General features: G+C 37.7%; 1 protein-coding gene across 19 annotated transcripts in view; it reads left to right on the top strand.

Moving 5' to 3' along the window:
- DOP1A (DOP1 leucine zipper like protein A) overlaps positions 1-25,932 on the top strand; it is a 107,564-nt gene that overhangs the window by 7,281 nt on the left and 74,351 nt on the right. For all 19 annotated transcript variants that reach the window (XR_002343988.2, XM_084963819.1, XM_084963774.1 and 16 more), the window contains exons 2-3: positions 17,322-17,512; positions 21,501-21,682. Coding sequence is in view for 18 of the 19 variants with exons in the window: in XM_084963819.1 (XP_084819945.1) it covers positions 17,375-17,512; positions 21,501-21,682 (320 nt within the window). In the remaining variant the exon portion in view is untranslated. The remainder of the gene's footprint in view (positions 1-17,321; positions 17,513-21,500; positions 21,683-25,932) is intronic.

Raw genomic sequence — 25,932 nt, 5'->3', positions numbered from 1 at the left:
ATGGAGTGGTGAGTTTTTATAGGTTGGACAATTCCATGAGCTAATGAGTGGGAGGAGTATTCCGGTGATTTCTGGGAAGGGGTGAAGGTTTCCAGGAATTGGGTCACTGCCCATTTTTTGGCCCTTTATGGTCAGACTCGGAACTGTCATGGAACCTGTGGGTGTGTATTCAGCATGCTAATGTGTTACAGTGAGCATATAATGAAGCTGGAAGTCAAATCATCCCCCATCTTGGACCTAGTTGGTTCTAACCAGTTTTTGTCATATCCTCAAGGACTATGTCATTCTTTTAAGGGTTCTGCCCTGCCCCTTTCCCTTCTGTTTCAATCTGATAACTATTTTTTCTGTTTATGTCTTTTAAGTTAATAGAGGTTGTGGTTTGAAAAAGAAATATTATTTGAGAAGAAACTTGTTTTCTGTCGTTGCATAACATTATCTCAAAACTTAGGGACTTAAAACAGTACATGCCTCTCACAGTTTCTGTCAGAGGGGAATGGGGAGCAATTTGTCTCAGGTTCTGGCTCAAGATTTTTGTGAGGCTGCATTCATCTAAATGTTTAGTCCGGGTTGGATAAGCCCTTTCCAAAGTGGCTCAGTCACATACTGGGAAGTTCTTTCTGCTTGTTGAAGGGAGGGGTCAGTGCCTCCCCATGGGGCTGCTTGAGCTTCCTTCTAGTATAAAGGCTAGCTTGCCCCAGAATAAGTTATCTGAGAGACATCAAGGTGGAAGTTGCAATGTCTTTTATGGCCTAGTTTTCACTTTTGCGGTATTCTATTTATTGTTCACATAGCCCAGCAGTAATTTCAGCAGCAGCAGCAGTAGAAGACTACATAAGAGCTTGTAGACCAGGAGTTGAGGATCACTGGAGGCTATCTTGGAAGCTAGCTCCCACATCTTATAAAGCTAGTATGTGAACAGCTCACAGAGTAATATAGCTACTCAGACTGCAGTTTATAAACAGCTCATGCTTTTATATTTTTTAAACTAGTTTATTTAATTGATGTATAGTTGATTTACTAATGTTGTGTTAGTTTCTGGTATACAGCAGCATGATTCATACATATATTCTTATATATATATATTCAATTTTTTTTTCTTTTTATGACCGCACCTGCAGCATATGGAAGTTCCCACACTAAGGGTTGAATTGATGCTGCAGCTGAGACTTATTCCACAGCAGCAACAGATCCAAGCTGCATCTGAGAACTCCACCCCAGCTTGTGGCAAAGCCAGATCCTTAACCCATTGAGTGAGGCCAGGGATAGAACCCACATTCTCACAAACACTATGTTGGGTTCTTAACCCTCTGAGCCACAACTGGAACTCTCTATATTCAATTATATATTCTTTTTCCAGTGGTTATTACAAGATATTGACTACAGTTTTCCTGTGCTATAACAGTAGGTCCTGTTGATTATCTATTTTATATATAGTAGTATGGAAATGTTAATCCCAAATTCCTAATTTATCCATACGCCCTTTCCTTTTTGGTAACCATAATTTTGTCTTTTATGTCTGTGAGTCCACGATTCCACATATAAGCAATATCATATGATACTTGTCTTTGTCGGATTTATATCACTTAGTGTGATAATCTCTAGGTCTGTCCATGTTGCTGCAAATGGCATTATTGCATTCTTTTTATAGCTGAGTAATAGTCCATTGCATATATATACCATATCTTCTTTATTCATCTTTTGATGGTTATTTAGGTTTTTTGCATGTCTTGGTTGTTGTAAATAGTGCTGAAATGAATATTGAGGTGCATATATCTTTGTGAATTAGAATTTTCTCCAGACATATGCCCAGAAGTGGGATTGTAGGATCATATGGTAACTTTTTTTGGGGGGGGCACACCCATAGCTATGGAGGTTCCCAGGCCAGGGGTCAAATCAGAGCTACAGCCCATAGCCACAGCAACAAGGGATCTGAGCTGCATCTGCGACTTATGCTGCAGCTTGCAGTAAGACTGGATCTTCAACCCATTGAGCAAAGCCAGGGATCGAACCTGAATCCTCATGGATGCTCACTGGGTTCTTAACCCACTGAGCCACAGCAGGAACTCTGACTTCATGCTTTTTGCCTGAGTATATTCTATTGTCATTTAATTTTTATAAATTTAGTGGTTATTTACTGTAGGAGGAGCACCAGTAGGAGCTGGGGATGGAAAACTTAAAATAGTAGACAAAGACTGTATCACAGGATTAAAACTCCTGAGAGTCTCAGTTCAATTACAGTAAAACAAAGTTCTATAATAGAGAAAATACAGCATGTAGTCACAGTTCATAGGAGGAGGGTGTGTAGGTGAATGATGGGGAGATATAACGGTCAGGGAAGAGCTCCCAAAGGGAATTAAAGCTGAGGCCTGAGGGTGAGTAGGTACTAGCCAGGTTAAGTTGGGATTCAGTGTTTCAGGCAGAAGGAGTTTTTTAAAAAAGAAGGAGGTTTTTTTTTTTTTTTTTTTTAAAGCATATTACAAAGCTAGAGTAATCAAAACAGTGTGATACTACTGATATAAAGACAGACCAATTGAATAGCATAGAAAGCCATGAAATAAACCCTAGTGTATATATGGTCAAATGGTCTTTGACAGGTGGTGCTGAGACAATCAGGTAAAGACAAATTCTTCCACAAATTATATTGGGGAAACTGAATATCCATATGCAGAAGAATGAAGTTGGAACCTTACTTTACATCATATGCAAAAGTAAACTCAAAATAGAGTAAAGTCCTAAACATAATACCTGAAACTATAAAACTCCTAAAGGAAGACATAGTGGGAAAGTTTCATGTCACTGGGTTTGGCAGTGATTTCTTGGCAAAAAACTTCTGTCCATCAAAGGATACAATCAAAAGAGTGAAAAGGCAGTCTGTAGAATGGAAGAAAATATTCATACATCATGTATCTAAGGGGCTGGTATCCTGAATATATAAAGGGCCCCTACAAGTCAGCAGCAAAAAAGACAACCCAATTTGAAATTGGGCAAAGGACTTGAATGGACATTTCTCTAAAGATAACATGTAAATGATCAAGAAGCATGAAAAGATACTGGACACTAATTATTAGAGAAATGCAAATCAAAACTAAAATGAGATACTACCTCATACCCATTTGGGTACTATCCAAAAAAAAAAAAAAAAAAAAAAACCACCAAAAAAAAAAAACCCAGAAAATAACAAGTGTTGACAAGGATTTGGAGAGATTAGAACCCATGTGCATTGTTAATGGGAATGTAAAACGGGCAGCTGCTATGCAAAATAGTATAATACTTCCTCAAAAAGTAAAAACAGAACAGCCGTGTGACCCAGCAACTCCACTTCTTGTTACACAGTTGACCCTGAACAGCAATATGTGGGGTTGGACTCTGCAGGTCCATTTATATGCTTTTTATTTTTCCAATAAATACATCATCCATGGTTGGGTGAATCCAAGGATGCAGAGCCACAGATGTGGAGGGCTGACAATAAAGTTACCCGCAGATTTTTGTGTAATTGTCTGTATTAAGGGATTGGCACCCATAACCCTGCAGTGTTCATGGTCAACTGCATATTGAGAAGAAATGAAAACAGGGTCATGAAGAGATACTTGCACACCCAAGTTCATAGCAGCACTCTCCACAACCAAGAGGTCGAAACAATCTAAATGTATATGAACAGATGAGTGGATGAAGTCAATTTGTTATATCCATACAATAGAATATAATTTAGCATTGTAAAGGAAGGAAATTTTGTCACATGCTACAACACAGACATTATGCTAAGTGAAATAGTCACAAAAAAACAAAAGGGTGATTCCACTTACACAAGGTATCTAAAGTAGTCATATGCATTAGAAACAGAGTAAAATGGTAGTTGCCAGGAGCTTGGAGGAAAGGGAGAAAGCACGTGTTTAACTGGTATAGAGTTTCGGTTTTTCAAGATTTTAAAGTTCTAGAGATTGGAGTTCCCATGGCGGCTTAGTGGAAACAAATCTCACCAGCATCCATGAGGATGCAGGTTCGATCCCTGGCCTCGCTCAGTGGGTTAAGGATCTGGCGTTGCCGTGAGCTGTGGTGTAGGTCGCAGATATGGCTCAGATTCCGAGTTGCTATGGCTGTGGTGTAGGCCAGCAGCTGTAGCTCCAATTCAACTTCTAGCCTGGCAACTTGCATATGCCTTGGGTGCAGCCTCCTCCCTGCCCCCCAAAAGTTCTAGAGATGAATTGCACAATTCACATTTACTTAACAATACTGAACAGTATACTTAAAACTTGTTAAAGTGATATATTTTGTTTTGCATTTTTACCACAATTGAAAAAATGACATTAAATTTTTAGAAATGGAGCATATATGCATTTATAAATTCTATCCTGTCATATAAGCCATGTTTCCAAATATTGACAAACGGTGCTGATTAAGGGATGAGCCAAGTCAGATGGGGTTGAATCAGAAGGTATTGTTCGGAGTCATAGCATTTTGAATACAGTTTGATAGAAAGATTTAGGGGGTGAAATGGAGCCTGGAGCCTATCCAGAGCAGAAGCAGCATACGTAAAAGCACTGAGGTGGAAGGGAGCAAGTCTTGGAACAGTTGAGTCATGTTAAAGAAAAAAACACTCAGTGGCATTTATTAAGATGGTAAAGCTAGTACTCAGGGTTTTCCTCATGGGTATAGGGACCATTGCAGTGGGGTTTTACAGTGGAAGAGAAAAAATACAGCACGGGCTATAGGAATTTATAGCCAAGGAGTTGTTGGGCGTCAGTGGATGGAAAACAACTCTTCAGAGGAAACATCAGAGGTAAGAGGGGATTCTGGCTAAACCAGCCTAACAGAATTTTCACTGAAGACAAACTGGGGTGGTAAGTATTTGAAGGTTGAGGAACCTCCTGAGATACTGAGGGTGGAAGGTTCTGGTTAAAATGACATGGGGTTCTTGCTCCAGCTGCATTTTACGAGCAGGTTCACAGATGGGACTAGGAGAAGGTTCAGAAGCCTGACCAAAAGTATTGGTCCAGTAAAGAATCTTTGTCACTAGGTTTTGCTTAGCTAGGACAGCAGTGTGAATTATAAGACTGAAAAAATGGCTGTAATTTATGAAAAAACTTTAATCATGATTAGGTGCTTGCATTTACTTTCTGATTGAATGTCACAGTTGTAGCAATGGTTCTTTTATGCTCAGTAAGCACTAGGCTTAAGTGGTTTTTATGGATTATAAACTTACTTTTCTGAGTTTCCAGTAGGGAGTAATATGCTCAGACTATTTTTTTTTTTTTTCTGTGTAAAATTAATTGGCTCTTAGAAAGTCGAAGGTAGTGAAAATAGGAAGCTATTGTAATAGTCCGGGTGGAAACTGGAGGCAGGGTTAAAAGGCCTTTCTGAATGCTTTCTACCACAGTCAACTTCTGCTGGAATGGAAAAAAACAAACTGAATTTGTTGATAGATTCGAATATGAGAATAGAGAATTAAGCCAAAACTCAAGTTTGTGTGATTGGGACAATGATGGAGCTTCCCAGCTAGCTAGTGAAGTTTTAAAAAAGTTAAGAGAATGATAATATTACTGCTTGACAGGTTTCTGACATTGGAGTGATATCCTTAAAAAATTTAATGGAGCAGAATGACTATAAAACAGAAAGTCAGGAGAATCTAATAATAACGATAACAGCTCATGGTTTGTCAGTGTTTTGATGGGTACTTAATTTTTGTAAAAGGACTGTGAATAAAGACCAAGCAGTACCTTATTTTGGTTCTGCTTCTCAGTGCTTCAGAATCTACCAAAATATCTAGAGTTAATTCTCCCTCTACCAAAATATTTAGAGTAATAATACATTGGCAAGGTCCTTTTGTTCTTTCATATGTATGTTATTAACGCTGTTATTTTCTTTTCACCTTTATGAGAGGAGATGAATATTGGAAGAGAAGGAGAAGCAAGGCAGGTTTGCTATAGGTAGTACCTCGTTTGTCTCTGTGAAGTATCCTGACATCCTTCAAATTAGTTCTAGTCTTTCTACCCATCAAGGGATTTAACACTTGCAGAGCTCCATACTGTCTACCACTGTTCTTTCATAGCTTTGAGCAAACCACTGTGCACGCACACACACATGTGGTTTGTGTACAGTATGAATCTTTTTTTTTGTAAATCTCCGTATGTAAAATTACTCAGCTAAAATGGTGGTGCCTCCTTACCTGTGTAATATTTTGATCCTTTCCTTTATATGCATAGGCATTGATTGAATTTGCATCTTAATGAGTGTGTGTATGTGTTTTACTCATGATTTTATTTTTGGAATGGTTTTAATAAATTTGCAAAAGGAAATAAACCTTACTGTGTGGGATTTTTTTTTTTCAATTGAGAAACAATTTTTTCATAGGCCATAAAATTAGTATACAGCTATTCAGTTGTATATAAATTACTGAGAAGTATAGAAAAATATGTATTGTTTATGATATATAGCATAGAGTTTTTTAATGTTAATTTGTAGCAACCAGTCTGTTTTATATTAAAAAAGGAATAGTAAATTTTTGTTTGTTTGTTAGGGCTACACCTGTGGCATATGGAAGTTCCCAGGCTAGGGGTTGAGTAGGAGCTGCAGCTGTCAGCTTACACCACAGGCACAGCAACTCAGGATCTGAGCCATGTCGGTTATCTACACCTCAGCTCACATCAATGCTGGATCCTTAACCCCCTGAACGAGGCCAGGGATCAACCCGCATCCTCATGGATACTAGTCAGGTTAATTATTGCTGAGCCACAATGGGAACTCCCCCCAAAAAATGAGTAGTAAATTAATTGTTAGTGTATATTCATTAATTTTTTAAGTACTGAGAACATTGTTAAATTACTAATTTTAAAAAATATTAGGGAGTGCCTGTTGTGGCTCAGTGAAAAATAAACCTGACTAATATGCATGAAGACTCGAGTTTGATCCCTGCCCTTGCTCACTGGGATAAGGATCTGGCATAACTGAGCTGTGGTGTAGGTCACATACACAGCTTGGATCCCAAGTTGCTAAAGCAGTGGTGTAGGCCTGCAGCTGCAGCTCCAATTCAACCCCTAGTCTGGGAACTTCCACATACTGCAAGTGCGGCCCTAAAAAGACAAAAAAATGCATATATGAAATTTTATTTTATTGGAAATAATTGATTAGCTTAATATGGTGGATTTGATTATACTGTTAAAAATTATTTTGCTTTTACTTATTTCTAGTAGTTTAATTATGAAAATGTCTTTCACAGTTTAAGCAAAATTATTGTCATTCAGTGTTACATGAAGAAAATAGTTCAAAATGAGCATATTTACTTTGAGATACTTTCTGAAAACTGATCTTTTAAATAAACTTAAAAAAGTACTTAGTAGGATAGCTAGAGTTGTCCTTTATCTTGTTCTACATCTTTTGTTTTAATCACTGAATAGCCACTCATTTTTTTAAATCATGTCAAACTTTATTTTTTATAAGGATCATAACAATCTGATTTCAGAGGATTTCCACCAACAGCCCAAGCACATCCCCCCACCCCCAAACTCTCTCCTCCAGAGACCATAAGTTTTTCAGTGTCTGTGAGTCAGCATCTGTTCTGCAAAGAAGTTCCATCTGTCCTTTTTTCAGATTCCACATGTCAGTGAAAGCATTTGATGTTGGTGTCTCATTGTATGGCTGACTTCACTTAGCATGATAGTTTCTAGGTCCATCCATGTTGCTAAGAATGCTGGTATTTCGTTCATTTTAATGGCTGAGTAATATTCCATTGTGTATATGTATCACATCTTCTTGATCCACTCCTCTGTTGATGCACATTTAGGTTGTTTCCATGTTTTGGCTATTGTATATAGTGCTGCAGTGAACATTGGAGTACATGTGTCTTTGCGAGTCGTCGTTTCCTCTGGATAGATGCCCAAGAGTGTGATTGCTGGATCAAATGATAGTTCTATGTTTAGTTTTCTGAGGCATCTCCATACTGTTTTCCACAGTGGTTGCACCAATTTACAGTCCCACCAACAGTGTACTAGGGTTCCTTTTTCTCCACACCCTCTCCAGCACTTATTGTTTGTATACTTTTGGATGATGGCCGTTCTGGCTGGTGTAAGGTGGTACCTCATTGTGCATTTCTCTAATGAGGAGTGATGTTGAACATCCTTTCATGTGTTTTTTGGCCATGTGTATGTCTTCTTTGGAGAACTGTCTGTTTAGATCTTCTGCCCATTCATTTTTTGATGGGATTGTTTGTTTTTTTGGTATGGAGCTACAGAAGGTGTTTATAAATTTTGGAGATGAATCCCTTGTCCGTCGATTCACTTGCAAAGATTTTGTCCCATTCTGTGGGTTGTCTTTTCGTGTTGTTTAGGGTTTCCTTTGCTGTGTAGAAACTTTTCAATTTGATTAGGTCCCATTTGTTTATTTTTGTTTTTCTTGTCAATACTCTAAGAGGTGGATCTGAGAAGATGTTGCTGTCATTTATGTCAGAGAGTGTTTGGCCTTTGTTTTCCTCTAAGAGTTTTATAGTGTTTGGTCTTATATCTAGGTCTTCAATCCATTTGGAATTTATTTTTGTGTATGGTGTTAGGGAGTGTTCTAATTTCATTCTTTTCCATGTGGCTGTCCAGTTTTCCCAGCATCACTTATTGAACAGGCTGTCTTTTCTCCATTGTATATCCTTGCATCCGCTGTCAGATGAGTTGGCTGTAGGTGCGTGAGTTTAATTCTGGGCTTTCTATTCTGTTCCACTGATCTATATTTCATCTTTGTGCCAGTACTATGCGGTTTTGATGATTGTTGCTTTGTAGTATAGTCTGAAGTCGGGAAGCCTGATGCCTCCAGCTGCATTTTTCTTTTTCAGGACGTCTTTGGCTATACTGGGTGTGTTGTGCTTCCAAACAAACTTTAAAATATTTTGTTCGAGGTCTGTGAAAAATGTCCTTGGTAATTTGATAGGGATTGCATTGAATTTGATAGAAATTGCCTTAGTTAGTATAGTCATTTTGATAATATTAACTCTTCCAATCCACGAGTATGGTATATCTTTCCATCTATTTGTGTCATCTTTGATTTCTTTCATCATTGTCTTATAGTTTTCAGAATACAGGTCTTTTGTCTCTTTAGGTAGGTTTATTTCTAGGTATTTTATTCTTTTGGATGCGATGGTAAACGGGATTGCTTCCCTAATTTCTTTTTCTGCTCTTTCATTGTTAGTGTATAGAAATGCCATTGATTTCTATGTATTAATTTTGTATCCTGTGACTTTGCCAAATTTGTGGATGAGCTCTAACAATTTTCTGGTAGAGTCTTTAGGATTCTCTAGGTATAGTATCATGCCATCTGCAAATAGTGATAGTTTTACTTCTTCCTTTCCAATTTGGATTCCTTTTATTTCTTTTACTTGTCTGGCTGCCGTGGCTAGGACTTCCAGAACTATGTTGAAGAGTAGTGGTGAGAGTGGACATCCTTGTCTTGTTCCTGATCTCAGTGGGAATTCTTTCAGCTTTTCACCCTTGAGAATGATGTTTGCTGTGGGTTCATCGTAAATGGCCTTTATCATGTTGAGGTAGGTTCCCGTTATGCCCACTTTCTAAAGGGTTTTTATCAGAAATGGGTGTTGGATTTTGTCAAAGGCTTTTTCTGCGTCTATTGAGAGGGTCATATGGTTTTTCTTCTTCAGTTTGTTAATGTGGTGTATCACACTGATGGATTTGCGGATATTGAAGAATCCTTGCAACCCTGGGATAAATCCCACTTGACTATGATGTAAAATCCTTTTAATGTACTGTTGGATGCGGTTTGCTAGTATTTTGTTGAGAATTTTTGCATCGATGTTCATCAGTGAAATTGGCCTGTAGTTTCCTTTTTTTGTGCTGTCTTTGTCTGGTTTTGGTATCAGGGTGATGGTGGCCTCATAGGATGAGTTTGGGAGTATCCCTTCCTCTGCAGTTTTTTGAAATAGTTTCAGAAGGAGAGGTGTTAGCTCTTCTCTAAATGTTTGATAGAATTCGCCTGTGAAGCCATCTGGTCCTGGACTTTTGTTTGTTGGAAGTTTTTTAATCACGGTTTCAATTTCAGTTCTTGTGATTGATCCATTCATCTTTTCTATTTCATCTTGGTTTAGTCTTGGAAGATTGTACTTTTCTAAGAATTTGTCCATTTCTTCTAGGTTTTCTGTTTTATTGGCGTATAGTTGCATATAGTAGTCTCTTATGATCCTTTGTATTTCTGTGATGTCCGTTGTTACTTCTTTTTCATTTCTAATGTTATTGATTTGAGACCTCTCTCTTTTTTTCTTGATCAGTCTGGATAGGGGTTTATCAATTTTGTTGATCTTTTCAAAGAGCCAGCTTTTCATTTCATTGATCTTTTCTGTGGTTTTCTTTGTTTCTATTTCATTGATTTCTGCTCTGATCTTTATGATTTCTTTCCTTCTACTAACTTTAGGTCTTGTCTGTTCTCTCTCGAGCTGCTTTAGATGTAAAGTTAGCTTGTTTATTTGAACTTTTTCTTGTTTCCTGAGGCGGGCTTGTATTGCTATAAACTTTCCTCTTAGAATGGCTTTTGCTGCATTCCACAGGTTTTGGAGTGTCATATCTTCGTTGTCATTTGCTGCTAGGTATTTTTTAATTTCCTCTTTGATTGCTTCGGTGATCCATTGGTTGTTTAGTAGCATGTTGTTGAGTCTCCACGTTTTTGTGTTTTTTTGCAGTTTTTTTCTTGTTGATTTCTAGTTATATAGCGTTGTGGTCGGAAAAGATGCTTGGTATGATTTCAATTTTCTTAAAGTTACCGAGGATGGATTTGTAGCCCAGCATGGGATCAATCTTAGAGAATGTTCCATGTGCACTTGAGAAGGATGTGTATTCTGTTGCTTTTGGATGAAGTGTCCTGTAAATATCAATTAAGTCCATCTGGTTTAATGCATCATTCAGGGCCTGTGTTTCCTTATTGATTTTCTGTCTGGTTGATGTGTCCATTGCTGTAAGTGGGGTGTTAAAGTCCCCCACTATGATTGTGTTACTGTCAGTTTCTCCTTTTAAGGTTGTTAGCAGTTGCCTTATATATTGTGGTGAACCTGTGTTGGGTGTGTAGATATTTAAAATTGTTATATCATCTTCTTGGATTGATCCTTTGATCATTATGTAATGACCTTCTTTGTCCCTTAAAATATTCTCCATTTTAAAGTCTATTTTGTCTGATATGAGTACTGCTCCTCCAGCTTTCTTTTGATCCCCATTTGCATGAAATGTTTTCTTCCATCCTCTCCCTTTGAATTTGTATGTATCCCTAGAAGTGAAGTGGGTCTCTTGAAGACAGCATATGTATGGGTCTTGTTTTTGTATCCATTCAGCCAGTCTATGTCTTTTGGTTGGGGTGTATAGTCATTAACATTTAAGGTAATTATCGACATGTATGTTCTTACTGCCATTTCGTTAATTGCTTTGGATTTGCTTTTGCTGCTCTTTTTCCTTTCCTTCTTCTCTTGTTCTTTTCTGCCTAGAGAAGTTCCTTTAGTATTTGTTGTGAGGCTGGTTTAGTGTTGCTGAATTCTCTCAGCTTTTGCTTATTTGTGAAGGTTTTGATTTCTCCTTCAAATCTGAATAAGAGCCTTGCTGGGTAAAGTAATCTTGATTGGGGGCTTTTTCCTTTCATCCCATTAAGTATATCATGCCACTCCCTTCTGGCCTGCAGAGTTTTTGTTGAAAAATCTGCCAATAACCTTATTGGGGTTCCCTTGTATGTTATTTGTTTCTTTTCCCTAGCTGCTTTCAAGATTTTCTCTTTGTCTTTAATTTTGGTCAGTTTGATTAATATGTGTCTCGGGGTGTTCCTCCTTGGGTTTATTTTCTGTGGTACTCGTTGTGCTTCCTGGATTTGAGTGAATGATTCCTTCTCTATGTTAGGGAACTTTTCGGCTATTAACATCTGTATTATAGAAGTGCCAGGAGAAGAAGAGAGAAGGAGACAATAAAAATATTCTGTCTCCTCTCTCTCTCCTTCTTTTGGAACCCTGTAATATGGATGTTGGTGTGTTTAATGTTGTCCCAGAGTTCTCTGAGACTCTCTTTTGTTTTCAGTCTTTTCTTCTATTTTCTGTTCCACATCCGTAATTTCCACTAATCTGTCCTCCATCTCGCTTATTCATTCTTCTGCCTCCCGTATTCTGCTGTTAGCTGCTTCTATCGAATTTTTTATTTCAGTTATTGTATTTTGCATCTCTTCTTATTTAAGTTTTATAGCTTGTATCTCTTTGCTCAGTGTTTCCTGTAAATTATCCATCTTTGCCTCCAGTTTATTTCCAATGTCTTGCATCATCTTCATCATCAACAGTCTAAAGTCTTTTTCCTGGAGGCTAAGAATCTCCTCCTCGCTTAGATGTTTTTCTGGGGTTTTTCCTTTCTCCCTCATCTGAGTTATAGTTCTCTGTCTTTTCATTTTCATAGGTTTTGGGTGTGGTGACCTTTGTACAGATAATAGAGTTGTAGCCTCTCTTACTTCTGATGTCTGCCCCCCTGTGGCTGAAGTTGGTAATGGGGGCTTGCTGTAGGCTTCCTGATGGGAGGGGTTGATGCCTGCCCCCTGGTAGGAGGAGCTGATTCTAATCCCTCTGGTGATTGGGGCTTAGTCTCTGGATGGGATTAGAGGCAGCTGTGTGCCTTTTTACTGAGGGGCAGGGCTGTGATTCCACCTGGGTTGTTGTTTGCCCTGGGACATCTCAGCAGCTGACTGAAGGGTGGGGCCAGATTTTCCCAAAATGGCCACCTCCAGAGAAAGGCATGGCTGCTGAATATTCCCTAGAGCTTTGCTTTCAATGTCCTTCCTCACAACAAGCCACGTTCACCCCAGTTTTCCCAGGATGTCCTCCAAGAACTGCAGTCAGGTTTGACCCAGATTCTTATGGAAACTTTGCTTTGCCCTGGGACCCAGTGCACGTGAAAGTCTGTGTGTGCCTTTTAAGAATGGGGTCTCCGTTTCCTCCAGACCCGTGGAGCTCCTGTGCAAAAGCCCCACTGGCCTTCAATGCCAGATGCTCCGGGGCTCTTTCTCCCAGTGCCAGATACCCACACTCTCACTCCTGTAGGTGAGTTTCTGTGAACCAGTTAGTTTCCAGTCTGTGGGCTTCCCACCCAGGAAGTATGGGGTTGTTTATATCGTGAAATCACCCCTCCTGCCTCTTGATGTGTCCTCCTCTTTTTCTTCTGGAGTAGGCTATCTTTTTTAAGGTTTCCAGTCCATTTGGGTGAAGAGTGCTCAGTCTTTAGTTGTGAATTTTATTGTTTTTAGGAGAGAAGTTGAGCTCTAGTCCTTCTATTCTGCCATTTTAGTCAGTCATTTTTATCATTACTGTTCTCATGTATAAAAAAGCAATCAGGGAGTTCCTGCTGTAGCACAGTGGTTTGTTGCTGGGAAGATGCAGATTTGATCCCTGGCCCAGCTCAGTGGATTAAAGGATTCAGCCTCTGTGGCTCAGATTCAATCCCTGGCCTGGGAACTTCTGTATGCCCTGATCCAGCAGGATCCATCAGCCCTGGACATCCTTAATTTAGGGACAGCCACAGCTGTAATGCTTTTGGACACACAACACATCCTGTAGCACCTCTAGGATATAATCCCACTTGAGAACATTGTTTTACTTTTTAAAATTCTCAGGGGAGTGTATTGTCTTCTTATACATATAATTCTGCTTCTACTGTGGTCATTTATTGAATTAAAATTACTATCTTATAGGTAACAACCAAGACAAAAGAAAACCCTTTTATGTCAGAATTTATAGTCTTTTAACCTTAGACTTTTTTTTTTTTTTGGTTGCACCTGATACATAATGGAAGTTCCCAGGCCAGAGATCAAACCTGATCTGAAGCTGTGGCAACACTGGATCCTTTTGAAACCACGCACCAGGCCACAGATCCAACCCTCATCTCTGCAACAACCAAAAGTGCTGCAATGGGATTCTTAACCTGCTTCACAATAGTGAGAACTCCTTAAAAACTATTTTTGAAAATATTATAAAAATAGACTATCTCCCCAATGAAATGTAATGTGCAAATTTTGCATGTAATTTGAGGTAATTCACAAACCCCTGAAGCCCATTTTTTAATATATACATATATCTATATATGTTTGTGTCTTACATATATATGCTTATAGCTGTATATCTTTATCAAGATGTAATTCACATACCATACAATTCACCTATTTAAAGTGTATTATTCAGTGGTTTTCAGTACATTCACAGAGTTGTATAACCATCCTTACAATCAATTTTAGTGTTTTTGTCATACCAAAAAGAAACCCTATTCTCCTTAGGAGTTACCCTCTGTTTCGCCTCAATTCTTCATTCTCCTTGCCACCCTAACTGAAGCTAATGTATTGTCTACCTCTAAAGACTTGTCTATTCTGGGCCTTTTGTAGTAAATGGAATCATAAAATACGTGGTCTTTTGAGAATAGTTTCTTTTACCTAGAGTAATATTTTCAAGTTTCATTCATGCTATATAGTATGTAACAGTACCTCATTCCTTTTTATGGTTGAATAATACTCCATTGTCTTTATATTTGTCCACGCATCAGTTAATGTCCATTTAAGTTATTTCCTCTTCTTGGCTATTATGAATAATACTTCTTTGAACATTCATGTACAGTTTTTTGTGTGGACATGTTTTCATTTCTTTTGGGTTATATACCATACCAAGGAGTGAAATTTCTAGGCCCAGAGTTCCATTGTGATGCAGCAGAAATGAATCTGGCTAGTGTCCATTATGATGTGGATTCAATCCCTGGCCTCACTTAGTTGGTTATGGATCTGGTGTTGCCATATGCTGTGGTGTAAGTCACAGATGTGTCTTTGCTGTGGCTGTGGTGTAGGCTGGTAGCTGTAGTTCCCAATTCATCCCCTAACCTGGGAACTTCCATATTCCATAGGTGGGGCCCTAAAAAGCAAAAAAAGAAAAGAAATTGCTGGGCTGTATAATTCTGTGTTTTACTTTTGAGAACCTCCAGACTGTTTCCCAAGGCAGCTGCACCAATTTCCATTCCCACCAGCAGTGTACAGGGTTTGTTTCTGCATATCTTTGCCAATACCTATTATTGTCATTTTTATTATAGCCATCCTAGTGTGTGTGAAGTATATTATTGTGGTTCTGATTTGCATTTCCCTAATGATAAATGATACTGAATATTATGAACATGTACTTATTGACCATTTGTGGGGAAACGTCTTTTCAAATGATTTGACCATTTTTTAATTTTTTGTCCTTTTATTATCCACTTGTAAGAGTTCTTTGTATATCTAGTCCAGTTCCCTTATCAGAAATAGGAGAGACATATCTTCTTCCATTCTGTTGGTTGTCTTTTCACTTTATTGATAGTATCCTTTGAAGTAACAAAGGCTTTTAATTTTGATGAAGTTAAGATATCTTTTTTCCTTGTTGTTGTGTTACTTCTTTTAGTGTTCTTTCCGAAAAGTCCTAAGAAGACCTTAGGTCACAAGGATGTACTCCTGTATTTTCTTCCATGAGTTTTATAATTCTAGCTTGTTACATTTAGATCTAGGATTCATTTTGAGTTGATTTTTGTGTAGGTTTGAGGAAAGAGTCCACTTCATTCTTCATTCATACCACTCATACCAGTGGGTATCCAGTTACCTCCAAACCATGTATTGAAAAGACTGTTTTAACCCACATTTAATTGTATTGACAACTCTTAAGGCCCATTCTTAGACCCATCTGCAGATCCATGAACCCAGCTCTGGGGAAGGGTGCAAAAGTTAACAGATAGGAGGAGGAGCTCCCCTTGCGGCACAGTGGAAACAAACCCGACTAGTATCCATGAGGATGAGGGTTCAATCCCTGGTCTCACTTAGTGGGTCAAGGATCTGGCATTGCCATGAGCTGTGGCGTAGGTCACAGACATGGCTTGGATCCCACACTGCTGTGGCTGTGGTGTAGGATGGCAGCTGCAGGTCCAATTTAACCCCTAGCCTGGGAATCTCCATACGTCCTGGGGGCTGCCCTAGCCAATAAAAAAAAAAAAAAAAAAAAAAAAAAAAAATACAGAGGATACTAAAAAAAGTGAAGGAGGTGAGATTGGTCTTAAGCTGGGCCACAATTAAATTCTTATTAGGACTCTATTAGTTATCTAATCTATTTCTATGTAACTAATTACTCCCAACTCAGTGATCTAAAAACAGAGTTAGCTGTGTAATTCTGGCTCAGGATCTCTCTTGCAATTAGTCATGATATCCGTTGGTACTGGAGTCAAATCAAGGCCTGGGGCTAAAGGATCTGCTTCATTCACATGGCTGTTGGCAGAAACCTCAGTTCCTTACAGGAACCTTTCCACAGGGATCCTTGAAGTGTCCTTGTGACACGGCTGCTGGCTTTCTCCAGATTTGGGGATCTAGGAGAGTAAAGAGGAAGCTTAAGTGCTTTTAAGACTAAGTCTTGACCATTACATATTTTCACTTCTGCCTTATTATTTTCATCAGAATTGAGTCCCAGAATCTAGCCCCTCGGCTAAGAACTTAGGCACTGCTTTTTAAAAGTAATACCAAAAACTTGTGGACATATTTTAAACTGTCACATAAACTTGTCAATTTTATGAAAAGTTTATTCTAAACAGCTAATGTCCTTTCATACTATATACCCATTTATTGCTTAATAAAATTAGGTGATCTCCAAGTCATTCATTTCTTTTTCTTGTCATTGTTGTTTTATGTCCTTAAAGTTTCTAATCTAAACAGTCTTGGTGTATTTTAGGATCAAAACAAAGTAGAGGACTATGTATATCAGAAACATTCTATCAACAAATAGGAAAGCAAAATAACATGATTTCTAAATTAAAGTAAATATGGGAATATTTCCTACTCTTTTATGAATCCCAGAGTTCTCACAGCTATTTTTCTAGTTCCCAGGAAAAAAACATAAGTAGTTAATCTTTTTTTTTTTTTTTTTTTTTTTTTTGGCTTTTTAGGGCCACACCCATGGCATATGAAAGTTCCCAGGCTGGGAGTCCAGCCAGAGGTGTAGCCGGCCACCTACACCACAGCCACAGCAACTCGGGATCAGAGCTGCGTCTGCCACCTACACTACAGTGCATGGCAACACTGGAATCTTAACTCGCTGAGCAAGGGGTGGGATCAAACCTGTGCCCTCCTCATGGATGCTAGTTGTGTTCATTAAGCACTGGGCCACGGCAGGATCTCCAAATCTTTGAAGCTGTCTTTGATTAGCACTTGTATGACCCTACATACAGCTGACTAGAGTTCTAACCACTTCTAACTCAAGAAACATTTTAAAGGTACGTGTTAACTCTGGACCCATTTTGATGCTCTTCTTTGTAACTTTCCTCCTGCAAACTTTCTTATAGGTAATGATTTTACATGACTTTGGAGTTGGTCTGTAGTGGGACGCTGAGGGAGGATGAACACAGAAGAGCTGGAGTTACTGAGTGACTCCAAATACAGAAACTACGTAGCTGCGGTTGACAAAGCACTCAAGAATTTTGAATACTCCAGTGAATGGGCAGATTTGATATCAGCACTTGGAAAACTTAATAAGGTATGTCTCTCTTATTCGTATAAAGAAGTAAAAAATCAGAAATCTGCATAGGTGTTCCCTGAATTTTTCTAAAGCTTGAAGTAAATAATTTCATTTTCTTTTTTTGGACATGCCTGTGACATGTAGAAATTCCTGGGCCAGATAGCAAACCCACACCACAGTAGGAGCCCAAGCGTAGGCAGTGACCATGCCAAATTCTTAACCCATTACACCATAGGAGAACTCCGAAGCAAAAAATTTAAAAACATAACTAAACCTCAGAATTACTTTTGATTCTGCTATTTTACTTAATGAGTTGTATGCCTTTTAAGTCAGGTTGTTTTTGTTTTTGTTTTTGTTTTTGAGGCTAAAACAAAAAAAATACTATAAACAAAAATATTGGTTTTTTATATTTTATAAATAAAATTTTTATATTTTATAAGCAAAAATACAGTGTAAAATTATATTTTTCAATATAGTTATAAACACAAGACCAGGAAGCAAATATGCTAACAATGAGGGCTAATAGGTTTCTGTAAATGAACATCAGATTTCGTTCTTGATTCTTGGCAGCAAAATGAAAAACCACATATGGAAAGCAGAAACTGCTGTGTCCTTTCCAAACGGCATATAGCATTAAGGAAACATTTTTATATCCAGGCAGTTCTTAGTTATGGTCAATAGTTTTTACAGAAGTGACAAATAGTTGCTTAGGCTTTAGAGCTTGACCTTGAATTATCTTTCTTGACATACCTGATTTTTATCCACTGTTATTATGGTGGCATCACTGATCTATTCATAGCTTTAAATTTTAACCTTTTTCTTTTAAACTTTTCTTCCTCCCTCCCTCCCTCCCTTCCTTCCTTCCTTCCTTCCTTCCTTCCTTCCTCCCTCCCCCCCACAACTGAGCCGGGCCAGGGATCCAACCCGAAACCTAACCCGAAACCTCGTAGTTCCTAGTCGGATTCCTTTCTGCTGTGCCATGATGGGACCTCCCTTTTCTTTTAAACTTAGATCACAGTTTTCTCACTTTACACCCATAGTTTTCATTTGATTTTTTGGGATTTGTTTTTAAAAGCTGTTATTGACCATGAATGCTTCTAAAAGTTAAGTGGACCAGGGGAGCAGATAAGAAAAGCAAGTTCGTCCAGTAAGTGTTTTAACATCAAAGAGCTTAACATACAATTGTTAGGAAATAAATTTTTCTTAAAATACATACCAAGGACACTAGTTTTCAGCGTCATACTTATCCTCATGTCCTAAAAACAGACACTTTCATTTTCAATGTGCCAGGGATTTATCTTAAAAATAAATGCAAACTTCTGTTTGACCTGTTAACTTCTAACATTTATCATTTGAGGTTTGATAAATTCTCACAATTTTTACAACATCCCCAAGAAATTGCATCCAAAAGTATGAGTTTGTTTAAAGGTTCTTTCTTGTTCTCAAAGTTCTCTTTCTAAACATGTAGTAGGAACTGTGTTTCAAAGCAATTCATTAACTTGTGGAAATTAATTTGCCTAATTAATTACATAGTTATTTTTAATAATTATTATTCGTAAAAAACAGATTTCACTGTATCCAGATGCCACAAAGTAGAATATGCAGGACATTGATAAAACTTAACCTAAAATCATGGTTGAAACAAGGCAAGGATTTTGTATATATGTGTGTATGTGTTTAAGATAGCCTAAATATGTTTTAGTATAAAATTGTACTATTTATTAGTATATTAAGTTTTCACTTTATCCATGTAAGTTTTCTAACTCCAATGCTTTTAGAAAATGGTGCTGTATTTTGCTTTTTAAAAAAATTTTCAGGGAGTTCCTGTTGTGATGCAGCAGAAATGAACCATACTAGTATCCATGAGGATGCAGGTTTGATCCCTGGCCTCGATCAGTAGGTTAAGGATCCTGCATTGCCCTGAGCTGTGGTGTAGGTCACAGATTTGGCTCGGATCCCCAGTTGCTATGGCTGTGGTGTAGGCCAGTAGCTTTAGCTCCGATTTGACCCCTAGCCTGGGAACTTCCGTATGCTGCATGTGTGGCTCTAAAAAGCAAAAAAAAAAAAAAAAAATCCCACTGTGGCTTGGCAGGCTAAGGACCTGACATTGTTTCTGTGAGGATGTGGGTTCAATCCCTGGCCTTGCTCAGTGGGTTAAGGATGTAGCATTGACGCAAGCCATGGCCTAGGTTGCAGATGTAGTTCATATCCGGTGTTGCTCTGGCTGTGGCGTAGGCCTCAGCTGTAGCTCCAGTTCAGCTCCTAGCCTGGGCACATCCATATGCCCCAGGTGCAGCCATAAAATGAAAAAAAAAAAAAAAAAAGTTTTTTTGGTATTAGCAGAACTTTTAAAAAATTTTTTTTTAGTCAAAATATAGTTGATTTATAATGTGCCAATTTCTGTTGTACAGCAAAGTGACTCAAAATATATATACAAAAGAATATAATATACATTCTCCTTTCAGTATATGTTATTTTCCATCATGGTCTATCTCAGGAAATTGGATATAGTTCCCTTTGTAGAACTTCTTTATCACAGCATTTTGTGTTATCATTAAATTTCCTTCTATAGAGGTCCTCCTGGTAATAATTATACTTTTCTTTAAAATATATGTGAACATATGACTCTTTGCTCCTACATCTAAAATTCAAATTAATATTCTAGAAATGGAAGGCAGCTAGTTTCAAAAAATAAAATATTTTTGTAACTGAATTCTTATTGGTAGTATGCCTTTAATTTACTTTGCATTCATAGATCTAATTTTATTTACATTCATTGCATCCAATTTAAAACTGAATTGAAAGCTTTTAGTGGGAAAAAACATTGAAAATGATATCTAAGTGGACCTCAGTGCTTTTGCTTTTTTTATTAAATGGAAGATCTGGTGCTGTCTCTTATGTACTATCTTTGGCAGATTATTCACTTTATATATATTTAAGGTCAGTCTTTATTTTTTAAAATAAAAGATTTTTGTATTTTCATGTGAGCTTCAGTTCTAGTCTATTATAGTGTATTCATTCTGAGTATTCTTTTTGTAATAATTTGTTAGCACTTTTCCATAACAGTTGGAAGAACAACATTTATTAAGTCTTTTATTACTTAAATGATTAACTTCCTTTGGGTGTTTTGTGAGATAGAATCTTCTATAAATTCTATTTTGACCATTATTTCTGAAGAAATATTGTGGTTGAGTAAATGCAGCAACATGTATTTGGTCCAATTGGGAAATTAGTAAAAACAAATGGGCAATTATAATTTCATGTATATTCTTGTTAGCATTAGAATTACTTGCTCTAATGTAATAAATTACAGCAGTGGTTGTTCCCTCTTCCAACTATATATCTTTGTTGACATTCACTTTTCTTCATATATTTCAAATAATGTCTCAAAAATAGATGGAAGGCTCACTAACATTAAAGATTTACAGCAATCTAAGACAGTGCCTTCTGAACAAGTTTGTTTTGGAAAATATTGTTACTCTGTATGAAAATGTTATTTCTGTTAACATGTAATGAGTTTATTTATTTATTTATTTGCTTTTTAGGGCCACACCTGTGGCATGTGGAAGTTCCCAGGCTCGGTATCCAATCAGAGCTATAGCTGCAGGCCTACACCTCAGCCACAGCAACATGGGATCTGGGCCTCGTCTGTGACCTACATCACAGCTTACATCAGTGCCAGATCCTTAACCCACTGAGTGAGGCTGGGGATCGAGCCCAAGTCCTCATTGATACTAGTCGGGTTCCTTAGCCACTGATCCATGACGGGAACTCTGAGTTTACTTTTTTTTAAAACAAATTAATATTCTTTGAAATCCACAGTTTTAATTCTAAATCCGGTATTATTGATAGATGTGACAAAAATAGAAGTTTTTAGTCATTCCCTATAATTTTGTTAGAATTATAATAAAATCTTTAAGGATTTTTGTTAATACTATGCAAGAAAATGGAAATAAAATGAAATGTAGTATTTTTTTATCAACTGAATTGAAATGTTTTCTTCAAGGTTTTACAAAATAATGCAAAGTACCAAGTAGTACCGAAAAAGCTGACCATAGGCAAACGCCTAGCTCAATGTCTGCATCCAGCATTACCAGGTGGAGTTCATCGGAAGGCACTTGAAACATATGAAATTATCTTCAAAATCATTGGACCTAAGCGACTTGCCAAAGATCTTTTTTTATATAGGTGAGAATCATTTTGCTATCTATTTGCATGTAAATAAAATATATTTTTAACTATCATGCCTTTTGCAGTTAAAACTAAAGAACGTAAAACTGCTTATGCTGAAAGTCTTCAGATATCAACCTTAAATATTTTGATAGATAAGTACTTCAGAAAAATTTAGAATGTTTCTTAATGTAAGATTTTCTTTTCTTCTTAGATGTCATTTTTGAAAAGTTTTCTTTTTTTTTTCTTATGTTTTTTTCTAGGTCCCCTCCCACGGCATATGGAGGTTCCCAGGCTAAGGGGTCCAACGCCAGATCCTTAACCTACTGAGCAAGGTTTCAGGGATCAGAACCTTCCACCTCATGGTTCCTAGTGGGATTCCTTAACCACTGAGCCACGAGGGAACTCCTTGAAAAGTTTTCATTCAAAATTATTGAGAGTACAATCCTTTCTACCTTTTTAACCTGGAGAACCACCCTGAGAAAAAGTAAGACGCCATCATCTCTCAGCCCCCTTTCAGCGTAGTTGACTGTCTTCTACTCAAAATAGTCTTTTCTCTCCTGTGATACTACATTTTCTGGTTTTGTTACTTTTTCGGTCTCCTTTCCAGCCCCCTCCTTTCCTTGACCTCTACATAGGGAGTTTCTTATGGCTTGCTTAGGACTATACCTTATGTTTTCACTGTGTGTTCTCTCTTTGGGGCATGTTTATCCAAGCCTATGACTTGTGTGAACTGACTTCCAACTTGTTATCACCAGTGTTGACTCTTCTGTCCTAAATTCCTGGCTGACTTGCCACCTCAGTGTGGTCCTTAAAAGGCAACTGAAGCTCAACTTGCTCCCAACTATACTCACCTTCTCCCATAAACCTGGCCATCTGTAGTGCACTAAAGCTCGATAAATGGCACCCCGTCCATCCATTTACACCCGAAGTATCAGAGTTACACTTGATATCTAGTTTCTTTGCCCATATTCTCCTTCCTTTCTTGTACTTTCTGTCACTAAAGAGTTCTATCTCATAGTATTTAAGAGCATAGTATTGGAGTCAAAAAAAATTGTACTTGTGGCGGCCTAGCTCTGTGGTCTTGGACCATTTTCTTCACCTCTCTCTCTGTGTATTCTCATCTGCAAAAATGGGAATTAGATTACCAGTTTCATAGGGTTGTTAATAGAAGCAAAAGTTAATATATATAAAATGCTTAGAACAGTGTGCAGCAAGTACTCAATAAATGTTAGCTATTGTTCTCATATGTCCCAAATATATCTACTTCTCTCTACTCTTGCTGGCAGCATCCACACTAAGGCAAGCATTGTGTCTAGCTTGAGCTGTGTTATCGGCCTCCTAATAGTCATATAACATCTGTTCCCAGCCTCTTACTGCCTTTTCTTCACATAGTACCAGAGTAAACTTTTCAATACATTAAATAGGTAGTGTCATTCTCCTGTTAAAAACCTCCATTGACTTCTTCCTGTCACTTAAAAATAAAATGCAAAGCCCTTACTATGGCTTCTAAGGCTTTATATACTTTGGCTCAGGCTGTCTCAGTGACCTCCAGTTCCTACCCAGTTGACTCCATTCTTTGTCCTTTCTTCCTCATTTTCTTTGCTTTTTCTTCACCCTGTAGGGCTTTAAAATTCAGGATCAAATGTTGACTCCTCAGAGATGACGTGCCTATTTACCTACTTGAAGTAGCCCTTCCTCTCTCTCCTTGTTATTAGTACTCTGCAGTTTTACTGTGATATATTTAGAGATAGGGATCTTTTTAGTTACCCTGGTTGGGAATTATTGGGATTTTAAAATCTGTGAATCAATACCTTTCATCAATTCTGGAGTCTCTTTAAATCACTTTCATTCCATGTGATCTCTCTTCCTTTTTTTTTTTTTGAACTATGATTAAACATGTTTGAACTTTTCCTTCTGGCTTCCCTGTATCTTATTCTCTCTTCCTTTCAGTTTGATGCAGTCACACTTGTTTATTTTAGCTTGTGTTACCTATGCTTTAGATTTCATATCCAAAAAAATCATTGCCAAGACCAACATCAAGGAGCTTTCCCTGTATGTTTCCTGTTTTATTGTTTCAGTCCTCATATGTAAGTCTTTAATCCCATTTTGAGTAACTCGTGAGGGGGATCTAATTTCAGTCTTTTGCATGTGTATATCCAGTCTTCCTCTCTCACGTCTTGCATTAACAAGAATGATTTTGCATTCTTGTCCATGCAGAATCAACCATTCTGTATTGGTGATGCAGACATCCTTTTTTCCATTTTGGTCTGTCTTGTCATGAGGATATCAATTTTGTTAGTCTTTTTTTTTTTCTCTTTTTGCCATTTCTTGGGCCGCTCCCGTGGCATATGGAGGTTCCCAGGCTAGGGGTCGGATCAGAGCTGTAGCCACCGGCCTATGCCAGAGCCACAGCAACTCGGAATCCGAGCCGCGTCTGCAACCTACACCACAGCTCACGGCAACGCCGGATCGTTAACCCACTAAGCAAGGGCAGGGACCGAACCCCCAACCTCATGGTTCCTAGTCAGATTCATTAACCACTGCGCCACGACGGGAACTCCTTGTTAGTCTTTTTAACAACAGACTTTTAGCTTCATTGATTTACTTTACCGTGTGTGTGTTTTTTTTCTTTCCTTTTTTAATTCTGCACAGATGTTTTAAAGGTAGAACCTAAAGTTAGTGACAGGTTTTTTTTAATAGTAATAATAAATACTGTATTCCAAGAGACAGAAATTTTTTTTTTAAAAAAAGCTAAGAATTTCTCAGTGTTGCATGTAATAACTGATAGATTCCTTTCTTAAGGCAAGACTTTTCTTATTAATTCATGCCTGCTATTTTATGAACTAAGTAACAAAGTTCACCTTAAGAAAGTTATTTTACAAAAAAAAAAATGCAGTATGTCTGATTTTATTAGCAGTATGTTCCATAAGAATAAAAAATTCTAGAATACTATTTCTAAATATGGCAGACATTACCACATACACATAACTTATTGAGAGAAATTATATTGTTACTCAATACTTTTTTAAACAGTATCGCCTATTAAAGTATAGACAGTTTTAAAACTGAAGTTTAATGTTGGACTTACTTTTTATTGAGTAATTTATTTAATCTCAAAGTTCATTGTTTAACATAATTAAATACAAATACTCCTAAAGTTATGTAACCTGTTACATGATAAAATATCATATTGCATCTTCAAGCATATTTTTTTTAATGTGGTAAGAGTATACAAAGGTTTTACTAAGAAGGCTAGACAAATAGTTTGAGTACTTTAAAATATTAAAAGGCTGTGTAAAGTATTGGTAATACAAATCCAGACTTCAGGCTTGAAAGAGATTATAGAGCAGTCAGCATTTAGGTGGCAGTTGAAGCCAAGAAAAGGCTCAAGATCACCCAGAACATTGTGAATAATGAGGAAAAAGGAGAAAGATGATTCTGCGAATATTTAGCAGTTGCATTCTTTAAAGGGCAGGTGAAAGAAAGTAGTCAGTGAAAAAGGATAAGAATCAGAGATGGAAAATGTATCAGGAGATAAAGCTCACCTTGAAACCAAAATGGAAAAGTTTCAAGAGATTAAGTTGTGAATAATATCAGATATTACAAACAACTGAAATAGGAATTGCCCTTGTGGCGTAGCAGAAATGAATCTGACCAGGAACCATGAGGTTGCATGTTCTGTCCGTGGCCTCCATCAGTGGGTTAAGGATCTGACGTTGCCGTGAGCTGTGGTTTAGGTCACAGACACGGCTCCGATCCTGCGTTGCTGTGGCTCTGGCATAGGCCAGCAGCTGTAGCTCTGATTGGACCCCTAGCCTGAGAACTTCCATATGCTGCAGGTGTGGCCCTAAAAAGCAAAATAGTTTAAAACAAACAAAAAAAACTGAAGTGGAATAAGCCCTGAAAATAGACCACTGAATCTGACAATTAGTAGACATTGGTGGTGATATTGAGAACAATTTAGTGGAGGGGGTACAAGTGTGATTGAAGATAGATGAGAAGTGCTTTATTTTATTTTTGGCCACACCCACAGCATGTGGAAATTTAGGCCAGGTATTGAATGTCCATCACGGCAGTGACAACAATGGGTCCTTAACCTACTAGGCCACCGGGGAACTCTGGAAAGTGCTTTTTTTTGTTGTTTTTCCTTTTTTTTTCAAAAGTGAAATAGGAAGGCTGCTTCAAGCCAGGAGGTAGTTAAGATAAAGGTTTTGGGATTTTGTTTTTGTAATTTGTTCCCTTTTTAGAATCATAGGGAAAGATTT

This window comes from Sus scrofa, chromosome 1 (assembly GCF_054392235.1).
Source record: "Sus scrofa isolate SSC_HxYL_T2T_F1_AM1 chromosome 1, Sscrofa_HxYL_maternal_Yorkshire_Landrace_v2.0, whole genome shotgun sequence".
Lineage (NCBI taxonomy): Eukaryota > Metazoa > Chordata > Mammalia > Artiodactyla > Suidae > Sus > Sus scrofa.
Note: the sequence above shows the minus strand (reverse complement) of the source record. Positions and strands in the feature narration are given on the sequence as shown.